This window comes from Leptodactylus fuscus, chromosome 2, assembly GCF_031893055.1.
Source record: "Leptodactylus fuscus isolate aLepFus1 chromosome 2, aLepFus1.hap2, whole genome shotgun sequence".
NCBI lineage: Eukaryota > Metazoa > Chordata > Amphibia > Anura > Leptodactylidae > Leptodactylus > Leptodactylus fuscus.
In genome coordinates this window covers 144031551-144047067 of record NC_134266.1, presented here as the reverse complement: position 1 = coordinate 144047067, position 15517 = coordinate 144031551, and the positions used below count along the sequence as shown (strand labels likewise).

The 15517-nt window shown below is 39.3% G+C and overlaps 1 protein-coding gene across 1 annotated transcript in view; it reads left to right on the top strand.

Moving 5' to 3' along the window:
• The first annotated feature begins 2950 nt into the window (after positions 1-2950).
• Positions 2951-15517, top strand: part of SSC4D (scavenger receptor cysteine rich family member with 4 domains) — a 29104-nt gene continuing 16537 nt past the window's right edge. Inside the window, exons 1-3 of the mRNA XM_075262773.1 lie at positions 2951-3077; positions 10592-10624; positions 11793-12098. Coding sequence (XP_075118874.1) covers positions 2951-3077; positions 10592-10624; positions 11793-12098 — 466 coding nt within the window. The remainder of the gene's footprint in view (positions 3078-10591; positions 10625-11792; positions 12099-15517) is intronic.

The following is a 15517-nucleotide window of genomic DNA, read 5'->3' as shown; positions in this document are numbered from 1 at the left end:
CCAGGTAAGCGCTGGCAGGAGCCCCAGTCGGTCCCCGAACTCTCAGTGGTGGTACATGGGGCCCGCCCAGTTTCTATACATTCTTGCCTATTGTGGGTGTATGATAACTGGGTCACCCCTCCCCAGGAGATGTTACACATATTTGACACATTCGACTCTGCTACATGATGTAGCAGAGCCGAATGTGTCATGTCATTGTTCTTTATGGGCACTGAGTGGTGTGTGGACTCCTTGTAATATTATCTGGTAGGGCTTGTGATGGAACAAAGTGTTGAGACCCTCTGATCAGGACCCCTGCCCTGCCCCTATATAACCTATTAAGAGAAGACTTTCAGATTCTGGAGAACAAAGTGTCAGATAGGTAGATAGATATGAGATAGATAGGAGATAGATAGAAGATAGATACTATCTATCTATCTATCTATCTATCTATCTATCTATCTATCTATTGTCTATATCTATCTATCTGTATTTGCTTCTATACATGTCTACCATTATACATACTAGAATTGTATTTTATAATGTGATGCTTAGGCCCGGTTCACATCTGCATTCAGGTTTCCGTTCATGGAGTCTGCTTCGGACCCCACACACAGAAACCTATACGCATTAAAAAGCGGTTACTTTCAGGGTCTCCAATTATTATACTCTGGGGTCTGAAAACACCCCAGAGTATAATAATTGTTCATGGGTGTTCATTATGGGGCATAATGGTGTGTGTAGGGGCCACTATGGGGCATAATAGAGTGCACAGGAATGCGGCGGAGTTTGGTCGGTCAAGGTCTTTGGTGTCAGTCAGGACGGGGGGGGGGGGGGGAGGCATGTCAAAAGTTCGCCACGGGGCCCCGCCATTCCTAGTTATGCCACTGATCAGAGTTGTGATTTCTGACCTGAAAATAAGTCAGGTACATGTGACTGAATTTAAATAGGATATATATTAGGAAGTGTTCTGTATTGATGCATCCTGCTATTTGGCCCATTCTTTTTTAATGGATAACCCCTTCAAGTCTCTGTTCAGGAGATTATGGATTCCAAAAATGTAGAAGATTATAGAAAGTAGAATGAACCCTATGAAATATATGTGATCTAGAATCTAGTAAAGAAATATATTAATCAGACTTCTCAAATAACCATCCTACCAGAATTAGGACAGAAAAAAATACAGGAGGTTGAAGTTTGTGTTTAGGTGTCCATTAAAATTTCTATTTGTCCTATTAGCTTGTAGGGCTGAGAATCCTTGGACACTGTACATTTGAAAGGGACATAAACAAATGAAAAATCTGTATGTATAAGGATAATAACGATAAAAAAAAGTATACAAGTATACATCTGAATTCTGTTAGCACTTTTAAAGGGGCTCTATCATTGGGAAAAGTCATTTTTAACTAATCACATCCTTGCATAGCCTTTAGAAATGCTATTTCCCACCTACCTTTTGTATGTAAATTGCCTCAGTGGTTTTTGATATTATGAATATGCTAATTAGCTTCCAGACAGCACAGGAAGTTCCCAGCAGCACTCGTCCCTGCTATTCTCTGCTATCTGTGTGTGCAAAGAGGAAGCAGGAAGTCATCAGCAGCCTGTGCTGTATACATACATAGGAAAGAATAGCATAGAGGGTGCACGATGAGACTTCTGGGGTGCACCGAGAGACTAATTAGCATATGAGTAAAAAAAAGGGCTAATTCAAAAACCACTGAGGCGATTTACATACAAAAGGTAGGTGTGGAATAGCCTATCTAAAGGCTATGCAAGGATGTACTTACCTAAAATGACTTTTCCCAATGATAGAACCCCTTTAATTCTTTCTGATCTTGAGTAACAATTTCTCTCTATTTCTTGATTCTTATTTATTTTTCAGACCTCATGCATTTTAAACTAAAAAAATCCCACCCTATCATAAATGTGTCTGCTGTGGAAAAATCACAGAACAAATGCATTTGGAAGAGCAGAATTTGTGTTGAAGTAAGTTTGCATTTAACATGAATGGACACCCATTAACCCACATTACAATAAAAAGGGTAACTTTTTTCACATATCCATTAGCCTGGGTTCACACTAGCGCTAGGATTCCATTTGGGGAGTCCATCCCTGAATACACTCTCTGCCTTTTTTGGACAAAAACCAGGAGGAGCCCATTATAGTCAATGGGATCTGCGATAACTGCTTTGTAAGCGGATTGTGTTTACCTTTTTCGTGGACCCAAAGAACCGAAACCCCAGCACAAGTGTGAACCTACAGTCATTCAGGTAAAGATAACACACTTTGTAATATATTTTTATTAAGGAAAAGTGTCTGTTTGTTCTCTTATTTACCTGAGTTTGTCTCCTTCTGCCACTGATCAGTATGAGTGCATTCGCACAGAGGAAAACGGTGAGGAATTTGGTGTGGAATTTCAGCACTGAAAAAAAAGCCTCCCATTGACTGCAATGGGTTCCTTTTTCTGCTAGAATCCTAGATCCCTGCTCCTGCTCACGTCCGACTCCACTTCCCCTTCTGCCCTCCAGGGTGCCCCACGAATCTCATATCACGTGACTGGGGCCCTCTGGAGGGGAGTGAATATAAAAAAAACAGTGTTAGTGCCCACTATGAGACATCATAATATGTGGAGGCCACTTTGGGACATTATTGTGTTTGTAAGTTGGGCATTACACTGTGTGGGGGCCAGGAAATGCGGCTCTATGCCATGGGGCCCCCTAAGTCAAAAGTTTGATATGGAGCCCATTCCTTGCTAGTTATGCCCCTGCTCACAAAACAGATTGAAAGAGGAGAGCAGAATCAAAGAAATAAATGTGTCCAAACTGAGGTCAATCCAAGAGTTCACAGACAAAGTCATTATCTCAAAGAAAGGAAATATCCGGAAAACACTATTTTATATATAATTGTGTTTTTTTCTGATTTAGGGGCTTCTCCCAGAATTTGCAGGATAAATGATTTTTGGTGCCATAATATGACTGGAGAAATGAAAGAAGGTCTATACCACTTAGTTGAACATCAAATATTAAGGCTGGCTATCTGGATGCTGACTGCTTACTTTGTGCCAGCCATTTTTTTGTTTTTGCTAATCAGTCCATCAGGTAAGGTGTTTATGATGGTTCTACATCATTGCTTTTGTATCTAGATATTTAGTGAAGACTAGCTGTTTTTCTAAACTCCAAATGTTTGGAGTTGCCATATTCTGACATTCATAAATATTTTATAGTTCCATACATGAGGTTGCCTTTTTGCAGGGCCATAAGTACTTTTTATTTATACCATTTTGAGGAATGTCTGATGTTTTGTTTCCTTTTTAAAAAATTTGTATTGAAAGCAAAACGGCAGTTTGGGTACTGATCATGGGTTCTGTGAGAAGGCACAGTGCTGGAATTGTGCTATATCTCCCTGAGGTTTTTAACTTATGTATGGTCCAAGGCGGGTCTTGAGTAGGCCTCAGCCCCAGGTGTGAGTCCTTGGCTCATTACTGGGCCAGAAAAAGCTGCAGCTCTTGCATTGCAATGCAGATCCATGGAGTGAAAGGAGGTGTATGGTTCTGTCCTGTAACCCTGAGTCCAGTGAGACAAAGCTGTGCTTGTTTTGTTTGTGTGGCTGGTAGCAAGCCACATGTATAATTAGGTTAACATTACTGTTTAGTTAGTTACTCAGACTAGCAGGTTTTTTTATATTGTTTTGGCCTGAGTTAAGGCTGTATTTTGTTTTGCTCATTTTGTATCTGAAGCCAAGGTTTATTTATTTATTTTTATTTATATTTTGTGTTCCTGTCTAGACTTTTTGGTCCACACCACTGCTTCTACCGAGCTAACTTCCCCACAGTACATATCAAGCAGCAATTCAACTCAAGAGAAAGTTAAAGAAAGGGTTAAAGGGGTTGGCCTTTAGGATACAGTGTATGGAGTGCCAGGGACTGCAGCTCTTCTTCCATTCACTGCAGAAAACATTAACATTAACATAAGCTTATCAGCGTGTAGTTACTCCCAATAAAGTATGACTCATTCTTGATCTTTTTGGGCCAATTTTGGCAATTTTTAAAACTTTATTTGTAATGGTAAAGAGGAATTTGGAGTATAGCTAGGCCTATCTTCAGTAAGGACTTCAGCTCAGAGATCAAAACCTTTCCAGCTACTTCTCCAATATTTTTGGAATCTGAGGGGCTACCAACTAAATAAAAAGGCCATTGAAAGCATTTTAATTTGATGGAAATTATATACTTGGTTGTATAAATCAAATTTAATAGTATATTGTAACTGTAAATGTGCAAAAAGAAGATGTATGATGTAAAAAGAGTGAGAGGAAGAGATTCAGTAACTGGATAAAATATCTCAGCCATAGTGACTATATCCTATAATATAATGGAAAGTCAGGGATGCTTTCAGCTTTCATGGAAGTTGAGAAAATGTCAAGCAAATTATTATTTGAGATGAAATTCTAAGTTGACTGCCAAGACCGGAAACTAGAGACCAGACAGAGGTGATTAGAAGATAAACTAAAGAGCCAAAGCCATGTAATACCAGGTCCAGGAAGCGTGTGCGCGACACACACACACACACACACACACACACACACACACACACACACACACACACACACACACACACACACACACACACCATCTAAATCAACTGGTAAAGAATTGAGGCTAGAATGATTTTTGGAATGGCTGCTAGAGTAATCCTTTACCTGGCACATATTCAAAGACCTGTCAACATTTGGTATTACAGATATAGGTTAACAACAAAAATGCTAAAATACATACAAGTGAAATATTAGGATTTATGCAAAATGAAAATGTTCTGTGCGTGGACCCTGTTCAACTTTACAAGCAATTTGTACAAACCAACAAGCACCCCATGTGCCACTTCATTATATCCAATTGGCACCATATTCTTCCTTGGAAACAATCCATAGGGAATGTAATGATTTCATAAGAAAAAAAAAAAACTATGTTCTTGGATATATAAGTGGAAATAAAAAAAAAAAGGGTCATGGTATGGAATATATGCATACAAGAAGGACCATATGAGCCATAACTAAAATACTGGACTTGATAACATTTAACAAGTATAACTATATAACAAAATAAAATCTACATAGGCAACAGTGCAAACACTAAACCAAGGACAGAGACAGCTACTTGGGGAGAGGGGTTGTGGTAGGACTGATTTGTCCAATTCCCTTTAAGGCTAAGGCCCCACAAAGCAAGCCACAGCAAAAAAATAAAACATGGAGGAAACACACCATTGTCAGGATTTGAACCTGTGCCCTGCTGTCTTGCTCAGTGTCTCCTTGCTACCTGAGCTATCAGGCTTGTGGAATCATGGCCTGTTGGACTTCTGTGTGGAGCCTACTCCTGAGGCTCATCAGCTGCTGCTAATGATTTGATCCCGCCCTGTATTAACCTTGATTGGACTGGCTATATATAGGTGACTCTGACACTTCCTGTTGTGTTGGTATTGTGTTCTGTTTATTCCGGATACAGCCTGAACACCCAGGAGACCTCCTTGCGAGATCTTCTTCAGTTCCTTGGAACCTCACCTGCTAGCTGCAAGCTCACCGTAGCTTTACTACAGCTCCTGAAAGACTATAGACTTCTACCTGGTCTTTACTCATCTGCTCTTGGACTACTGCCTCAGACCCCTGTGGGCTATCCACCTGCTGTCTCCAGCCTCCTCTGCATTACCCGACGACTGGACTCCTGATCCTGTACCACTAGTAACGTGACAACCATACTCTTTTCCACAGCGATTTTCACAGAAAGTCTGCAGAATTTTCCTGTGTGGACTTTCTGCCCATATTATACCTATACAGGATACGCTAGCGTTTCATGATTGACAAGCTGCAAATTTAAAAAATGCAATCAATTTTTTGAAAATGCAGCATTTCTGCTTTTAATTTTTTCTGCAATATGTGGATCAGATTAGCCAGAATCCCATCCACTTTTCAGGTACTGTAATATGTAGCATTGTTTTGTCATGCCATGGCATTTCCGCTGTGGTCAAAATGCTGCTTTTTTGTAATGTAGGGCTCCAGCCAAAAAATGGATACCCCTCTCCAAACAAATGGGGTCACTATTTGACCCAAATATCAGGTCCTTATGTCTCATGCTAGGTTCAAACCTGTATTCAGATTTCCGTTCAGGGGAAACCACTTGGGGACTTCCGCCCCCCCCAAATCTAATCCGCTTAAAAAAGTGGTTACCTGCAGAAAACCCATATGGCTAATGGCGTCTGCCGGGTTTCCACCTAAAAAGCATGAAAAATGAACAGAGAAAGTGCTGCAAGCAGAATGGGGAACGGACTACTCCGGCGGAGAGCAGGCGCGGATGTGAACCTAGCCTTAGGGAAAATTCTGCACCGCAATTGTGAGCTTCTTTGATCCTTGCAATGGGGCTCCTGCATGCTTCAAATCTCTGGTTGCAAAGGCGTATTATCTGATATCAAGTGTAGCAATTTATACCGCTTCTTTATAAATTCTGAAGTTGACTTAAAAAAAGAAACTTCTATCAATCAAATACAAAACCTTCAGATCAAAGCTGAAACTTTTCTAAAGTGGCCTGAACAAGACTATTTTAAAATAGCCCCAGACAGATAAGAGGATGGATAAAGTGTTTCCATTTTCTTTCCCATCCATGTAAGAAAGGAGATAACTGATTTCAATTTATGATAAGAAAAAATGTCAATGTTTTGTCATAGCAGAAGAAGGGTAATACAATGTCACCATCCATCTTTTCCATATATACTGTATTGTCTTGTACGTCTTTCTTCCCTAAATACAGTCCTATGAAAAAGTTTGGGCACCCCTATTAATCTTAATCATTTTTAGTTCTAAATATTTTGGTGTTTGCAGCAGCCATTTCAGTTTTATATATCTAATAACTGATGGACACAGTAATATTTCAGGATTGAAATGAGGTTTATTGTACTAACAGAAAATGTGCAATATGCATTAAACCAAAACTTGACCAGTGCAAAAGTATGGGCACCTCAACAGAAAAGTGACATTAATATTTAGTAGATCCTCCTTTTGCAAAGATAACAGCCTCTAGTCACTTCCTGTAGCTTTTAATCAGTTCCTGGATGAAGGGATTTTGGACCATTCCTCTTTACAAAACAATTCAAGTTCAGTTAAGTTTGATGGTCGCCGAGCATGGACAGCCCGCTTCAAATCATCCCACAGATGTTCAATGATATTCAGGTCTGGGGACTGGGATGGCCATTCCAGAACATTGTACTTGTTCCTCTGCATGAATGCCTGAGTCGATTTGGAGCGGTGTTTTGGATCATTGTCTTGCTGAAATATCCATCCCCGGCGTAACTTCAACTTCGTAGCTGATTCTTGAACATTATTCTCAAGAATCTGCTGATACTGAGTGGAATCCATGCGGCCCTCAACTTTAACAAGATTCCCGGTGCCGGCATTGGCCACACAGCCCCAAAGCATGATGGAACTTCCACCAAATTTTACAGTGGGTAGCAAGTGTTTTTCTTGGAATGCTTTTTTTTTTTTTTTTTTTTTTTTTTTTGGACGCCATGCATAACGCCTTTTTGTATGACCAAACAACTCAATCTTTGTTTCAACAGTCCACAGGCTTGTCCAAATGTGCTTTTACATACCTAAGGGGGCTCTGTTTGTGGTGTGGTTGCAGAAACGGCTTCTTTCTCATCAATCTCCCATACAGCTTCTCCTTGTGCAAAGTGTGCTGTATTGTTGACCGATGCACAATGACACCATCTGCAGCAAGATGATGCTGCAGCTCTTTGGAGGTGGTCTGTGGATTGTCCTTGACTGTTCTCACCATTCTTCTTCTCTGCCTTTCTGATATTTTTCTTGGCCTGCCACTTCTGGGCTTAACAAGAACTGTCCCTGTGGTCTTCCATTTCCTTACTATGTTCCTCACAGTTGAAACTGACAGGTTAAATCTCTGAGACAACTTTTTGTATTCTGCCCATGAACAACTATGTTGAACAATCTTTGTTTTCAGATCATTTGAGAGCGGGCTGTCCATGCTCGGTGACCATCAAACTTAACTGAACTTGAATTGTTTTGTAAAGAGGAATGGTCCAAAATCCCTTCATCCAGGAACTGATTAAAAGCTACAGGAAGCGACTAGAGGCTGTTATCTTTGCAAAAGGAGGATCTACTAAATATTAATGTCACTTTTCTGTTGAGGTGCCCATACTTTTGCACTGGTCAAATTTTGGTTTAATGCATATTGCACATTTTCTGTTAGTACAATAAACCTCATTTCAATCCTGAAATATTACTGTGTCCATCAGTTATTAGATATATCAAACTGAAATGGCTGCTGCAAACACCAAAATATTTAGAACTAAAAATGATTAAAATTAATAGGGGTGCCCAAACTCTTTCATAGGACTGTATATTTGAAGAGAACATGATTTATATTTGAGTAATTAACCAAACTCTGTAAAGTAATTTTTTATTTGCATGAGAAAGAGATCATTTTAAATGGGCTGTCTAGGGAATTAAACTTCCCATCTTCTGGTCCTGTTTCTCGTTATTAAGAACCTTGGGCTTCCAGGCTGGTTCTGATACTGGCTCACGAGTTTGTGATTGGGCACCTGACTCCTTCCTTCTTCCTTGCTATTAGGTATTTGTGGTGGTTGGAATGCTTAAAAATTCACTAACCACTTATTTTATTTGGCCCATACATGCGCCAGGTATCATCACAAGCAAAACTCAGGACAGGTTTTAAAATTTTTCTGCCCCAGCCTCACTGAAGAAAATGAATGGGTCCATGGACCTGACACATATTCATGTGCGTGTAGCTTAAAGAGAAGCTTTCACATGGCTGTATTAGTTACCACTTAAAAGCTGACAGTGTGCGCACTGTCAGCTTTCCTGGTATGTGCCCTGGTGCCGAGATATCAGTGCTGTTAGTTTTGGCACTGATATCTCTCTGTTAGGAGAGAGGGCCTTACAACTTAGTGTCATCGACAGTACTCGTTAATAGCCTTGTACTGTCAAGGGGAGGGCGTCCCTCGTAGCCCAGCGATGATACTGAACTGTAAGGCCTGTCCTTCTAACAGTGAAGGGATATCGGTGCCGAAATTAATGGCACCAATATTTCCAGCACCTAGCACATACTGTCCAGATTTTGATAAACACCAAAAGATGGAACTAGAGCTATGTCACTTAAATAGGAGCAGAGCTTCTGCCAGTATACATGTATATGGCTTCCGGTGGCCGCATCAGCTGATCAGTTCAGGTTCAGGTGTCAGGGCTGACTGATCTACCTGCAACCTATCCATAGGATAGGTGAACACTAACAAAAATATTCAGGTCTTAGACAACCCCTTTAAATTAAATTTGCATATGCAAGTCTAAGGATCCATTCACACTGAGTTTTTTTGGCGAGGATTTTGGCAAGGAAAAAATCTGCTTCAGGAATTAGGAAATGTTTTTTTACTCCAGCAGCGTGTATGGACCTTGAAAAAACCACTATCAGTTTTTGCCAATTCCACGTGGATTTTCCACCTCCCATTCACTGCATTGGTTTTTGCAGGCAGATTCAGCGCCAAAATCCTCACCAAAAAACTCTGTGTGAATGGACCCCCAGGTTTTAAACATTTACAACCTGTCTTTTCGTCACCTGAGAGCTTAGTAAAGGGGCGTTCACACGGAGGAAGTTGGCGCTGATTCTGCCACGATAACTCGCAAAATCAATGGGAGGATTTTTTTAGCGCTGATTCTGCCGCGAGTTATCGTGGCAGAATCAGCGCCAACTTCCTCCATGTGAATGCCCCCTAAGGGGCACCATAGGAAAGGTCATTACTTGATGATACACATGCTGGGGCCAGTTAAAAGTGGAAAAAACCACTGGAGGCCGGGGCCCCTTGTAGTGTAAACTGCGTGATTTTGCCACAGTGTTTTACAGTATCTGCAAAGTAGATGGGATTCTAGCTAATGCCATCCACACATTGTAGAAAAATATCCGCAGCCGATATGCTGTGATTTCAAAAACTGTTGCGTTTTGCAGCGTGTCAATTATAACCAAGAAACTTTTCTGTATAGGTATAATTGAAGCAGAAAGTTTGTGGAGAAAAACTGCAGACTCTGTCAAAAGGGCTGTGGGAAAAACCGCAATGCGCTTCCGTCATGGGTTTTCCTGCAGCGCTTTTTGACTGAGGTTCGCTACGTGGAGCCTTAGCCTGAAGCCTTTCGTCTACATCTCAAGTTGTGTAAATACAGTGATTTTGGCTGCTGCAGAAAAGCTGTGTTTTCAAAAAATTTTGAAAAATGCAGCATGTTAATTTTAGCTAGAGAATCACAATCACTTTCCTTATATATTTAATAAAGGAAGAAAAAAAATAAATAAACAAAAATATTGCATAGCAAAACACAAAGCGTTTTTTAGCTGCGATTCGCTATGTGGGGTCTTAGCCTTAATGCTCATACACTCCTCACTAGCCACAATACAGCTTTGTTCTTCCCTTGAGGCGCTTACAGTTTTCATGTGTTAATAAATGATTATTTTATTATCTGAAGAAGATGTTATCTGAAGGCATTATATTATGGTTATGATGAACTTTCTATTTTGACATTTGATATAATTTGATATTTTTTTTATTTGTAGAAATGGTATCAGTGATGAGAAGAGAAGAAGCAGGTAAGATGGCCATTAAACCTGTTTTATAGATTCAAAGTGAGCCCTCAAATCTGTTACTGTTACTGTAGTTACTAAGCTACAATCCATGATAGGAAATATAAGGTTACCAGAAATAAAGTAACATCACCTTGTTTGGGGCTGGTCACTGGTCTTAGCCATCACTGGTGATGGACAGGTGACATATTCACATACATCAGTTCCTTACCAGTGGCCACTGAGGCCAATAATTGGTCTCAGTAGTCATTTGAAGAGCAGGACTTACGTCAACAAGGTGCTGGCATGAGACCGAATGGACACTGATGGAGGACAATGGAGCTCTGGGGTCAGGTGACTATGAATGTGTTAGCAGTCTACAAGTTTGGTACCTCCTGAGATGGTCCCAGTGTTGGTACCAGCTGACCAGACAGATCAGGGACTAAAAACAGACAGGAGCTCAGGACTAGTAGCAAAGGTACAGGAACAGGCCAGAACATCCAGATAGCAGAGCTGTGTATATAAACAATGGAAGTACATAGGCCAAACATTCATCACAGAAGCTGAAAGGCCTCTGGTAGCAGAAGTACTAACAAAGCAGAAGACCATGGACCAAACATTTATAACAGAAGCCCCAAGACACCATGTACCGTACTAGCAAAATGGAAGTTCAGAGGTCACAGTTAGCAAAGATACATACATGGCAGAAGCCTAAAGTTCAAACATGGAAAATTGAAGGACATGCATCCAGGCACGACAGAGGGAAAGATAAGTGTCCAAACGTAGCAGATGAAAGAACATACGGCCAAATATGGCAGACAGAAGCACATATATATGCATATATGGCAGACATGTATTTCTGCCATCTTTGCATCCCTAACAAAAGGGTAAAAGTGTCCACAGAAATATAACTGTGGCATCAAACAGAAGCATAACTCAGGTATACAGACAGGAGTACAGCATACAGTATGCATCCAATAAACAGATCATCAAACAGATACCGTAGCTTGCCAAATAAGTGGTTGTTATAATTGTATTCTGACCTCTTCTATTATATGTGCACATATGCCGGAGAAAACGTATAAATATCCAGTTCATTGTTAAACATGATAAGATTCCAATGTGTGATGCTGTAAGCTGAAAATCTTTTACCTTGCTTCACACCAACTGTTGTCATATATGTTCTTCCTTGCAGATATTCGACTAGTCAATGGGGAGAACCGTTGTCAAGGACGAATTGAAGTTCTTTATAATGGGACTTGGGGAACAGTATGTGATGATGACTGGGACATTGTAGATGCCAATGTAGTTTGTCGGCAGCTGGGCTGTGGTCACGCCATTGCTGTACTTCAACGACTCACATTTGGACAAGGCACTGGACCTATTTATTTAGACAATGTGGACTGCAAAGGGACAGAATCTGCACTGAGTCAATGCAGGAGCCTTGGATGGGGGATTCATAACTGCTACCACTATGAAGATGTTGCTGTCACCTGTAATGGTAAAAAGGTTTGGTTTTGGTCTGTAATGGAAAATGATTAAAAGACTTCATTGTAGACAATATAACTCCACAACTTAGATGTAACTGTACTTTAGGTTGCTTTATATTTCTCTAATTTTTTTACAGGATAGGAAGTCATTTAATTTTACAATATTCACAATCTTGCTGAAATACTTCTTTTATACCTACTAGTCTCACTAGACATGTCATGAGACCCCTGGTATTCAGTTACCACTACAACAGGTATCTCACAAGTGAATAGCAATATATTCCTGGGGGAAAAAATACACAGTATTAACCGAGCATTTCACATCTGTCAGTGTCTGTGGACAAGCAGCTCCTATATTCTTCTCCGTCTCCTGTGTGCTTTATTTTTTTTGTAAATTTTCTAATGGAATAACATCACTTGTTTTTTTTTTGTTTTTTTTTTTTTTTTCAGTTAGCTTTATTTTAAAAATCACCTAGAGAAAGGCATTAGTGTCATGATATTAATGTATATTCATCACTGAATGCCAAGAGCAAACAAGTCAACTCATCTGATAAATATTAATGAACTCAAGAAATAGAGTATGCAAGGCCTGCATGCTGCTGCATGAGCCACGGGTGCTAATAGTTTCAATGGGAAGTTTTTTTTTTTCCTTATACCAAGCTTCAGTATTTTACTTTCTCTACATAATGTATTGGTATATATCTCTATATGCCAGTACATTGTATACTTAAAAATATATTTTCTAAGGATACAATGTACTGGAATAAAGACATACTTCTCTGTATATCAATACGTTGTGTTGGGAAAGAAAATACTATTGAAGCTTGGTATTAGTAAAAACCTCCCATTCTAGGTAATGGCCTATGGCTCAGTCAATAGGGTTCAAGCCCTGGGTCATACTTACTGTAATTAAAAAAAATTATGAAATAAAGCTTTAAATTGATGGAGGATGCCTCTGGTAATTTACTGAATGCTTTAGTAATGTTTATTATATGATTATATTTAATTATAAATTACCATTAGCCTTAACATAGTGAAGTAAAGAAAAATAAAATTATTTTAGTAATACACTTATGATACAAAACATAGTAACAGACATATTCGGTATTAGCGTTTTTATACTGACTCCCAGATTTGATCCTCTGGATCAACACGTTAGGGGATTGTAGGGTTATAGGTTGGACTTGATGGACTGATGTCTACATCCAACCTCATCTACTATGTAACTATGACCAAAACTGGAATGGACCACACAATAAAACAATACGATATTTAATGTGATCACTAAATGGTGTAAATAAAAATTGCACAATTATTTGTTATTTAACCAGTAACAATTTGGAATTTAACATTATTATATGGGATCTGAATATATTTAACTATGCCCTTTTATTAAGGCTACACCCTTTAATCCCTACCCTTTCTAAGTCATACTATTACAGAGCACTGAGTATATATTTAATGCACAGCGACAAAATAGTATGGTGCTGTGCCTGTGGCATTACTTGTGACACTTGGCTGGGACCTGCCGCCGTGGAAAATCACGCGCCTCTGTCCCGGCCAATGGCCTCCTGACTGCCTAAGCACATTACACATAGGGAATGTATGTGTGATGTCCTGCAATACCATTTATTACAATACATCACACTGGGGATCAGAGATCCCAGATTCAAGTCCATTTGTAGGACATGTAAAAAGTAAAAAAAAAAAAAAAAAAAAAAAAAAAAGTTTAACCTAAGAATTCAAATCAAACAAATAATAGCAAGTTAAAAAAAACACACTTTTTAAAAACTTCTAACATAAAAAAAAAAACATTAACATGTGCATATATGCCCCCACTTATACAAAAATAGCATGATTTATCCTGTATGGTAAATGCTGTATATAAAAATACCACAATGCAGAAATTAACCTGTTTTAGTTACCTCGCTTCCCCAAAAAATAACAATAAAAAGTAATCAAAAGTCATACATACCAAACATTGGTATCAATTAAAAAGTACAAATTGTTCCGATATATATATCTCCATAAACAATACAGTAACAAAGTTATAAGCGTCAGAAGATGGTAACCCCAGGAAAATGGTTCATTTTTAAAAGGTGACGTTTTATTTGTAAATAAAACCAACATAAATATGGTATCCCCGTAATCCTAATGACCCACTGGACAAAGTTGCCAAGTCATTTTTAATGCAGAGTGAATAAAAATCAGAAAGCACAAAAACCAAAGGAGCATTAACTTCCTCACAGATCTCCGAATAATAAACTTGTTAGCACAGATCCTCCAATATAAATATATGAAACCTAAAACATAACATTTATTACACTTCAATAAGAAAAAACAACCCCACAAACAACAAAAGGGTGTATTAAAAATATTGGAACATTCTTATCAGTTCCAGTGGCTAGTGTAGTATCATACACTAGGGTCATGCAACTTATCAGCAGCAAAGGGAACACACTGGGTACAGGAGAACAATACTAAAAAAAAAAACCAACCCTGTTACCCCAGAAATATAGCTCCTGTCCTAACAAGGGCGGTTCCAAAACTGACCCTATCAACCCTATTTATGTCTCCAACCCGACGCGTTTCGCATCAGGGGATCTAAGCAAAGGAGACACAAAAATCACACTCTGATCATTATACATAAAAACACCCAAATAAACACCTCCACCACCAGAGCCAGTGTCCCTACAAAGTAATAACCGCCTCGCAACAAACTTACTACCCCAAAGTAGATAATCCACCTATGATGTTGCCAATCAAATACATCCTCTACTGCAATCCAGCTCATTAAAGTGAAAACAAACAGTACCACTTACATTTAGAAGAAGGACCCAGTGATCCAAGCTGCAAAGCTTCAAACCCTGAGTGCAGGGGAGCTCATAGTAACCTCACAGTAGTGAGGTACAATGGAAACAGCGGTGTTACACCGCCATTAGTTAAAGAGGTTGGGACACGTCTCCTCCTTGTCATGTATTTCCGGAATCCCCAGCTGAAATAGAGATATAGGAGCAGTAACTCTGTATTAATAACGAACAGCAGAGATAGTGTAGTGATCTAATGGACATATGATCGCTACACACTTAAGAGCACCATATAAGAGCACCCATCGCATCAAATCTGAGTTGACAGCATAGCTTGTACTCTAATAGTTGGAGGTCTCCCTCCTGGAGCAGGAATAAGTTTTTACCATACCCCACTTATAGCATTTTCAGAATAAGTTAATTGGCCACAAAACACAGACCAATATTGAAGAGCACTGCAGCAGTATATTATAAACAAGATTAAACTCAATTAAATCTCCCGCTAATATTTAATTTAAAAGGTTTTTTTTTCCCCTTACACAAACAAATTCATGCATGCTAAATTATACTTGGAATAGTTAGGCAAAAAAACAGTGTTAAATAATAACAAAAGAAAGATAGAC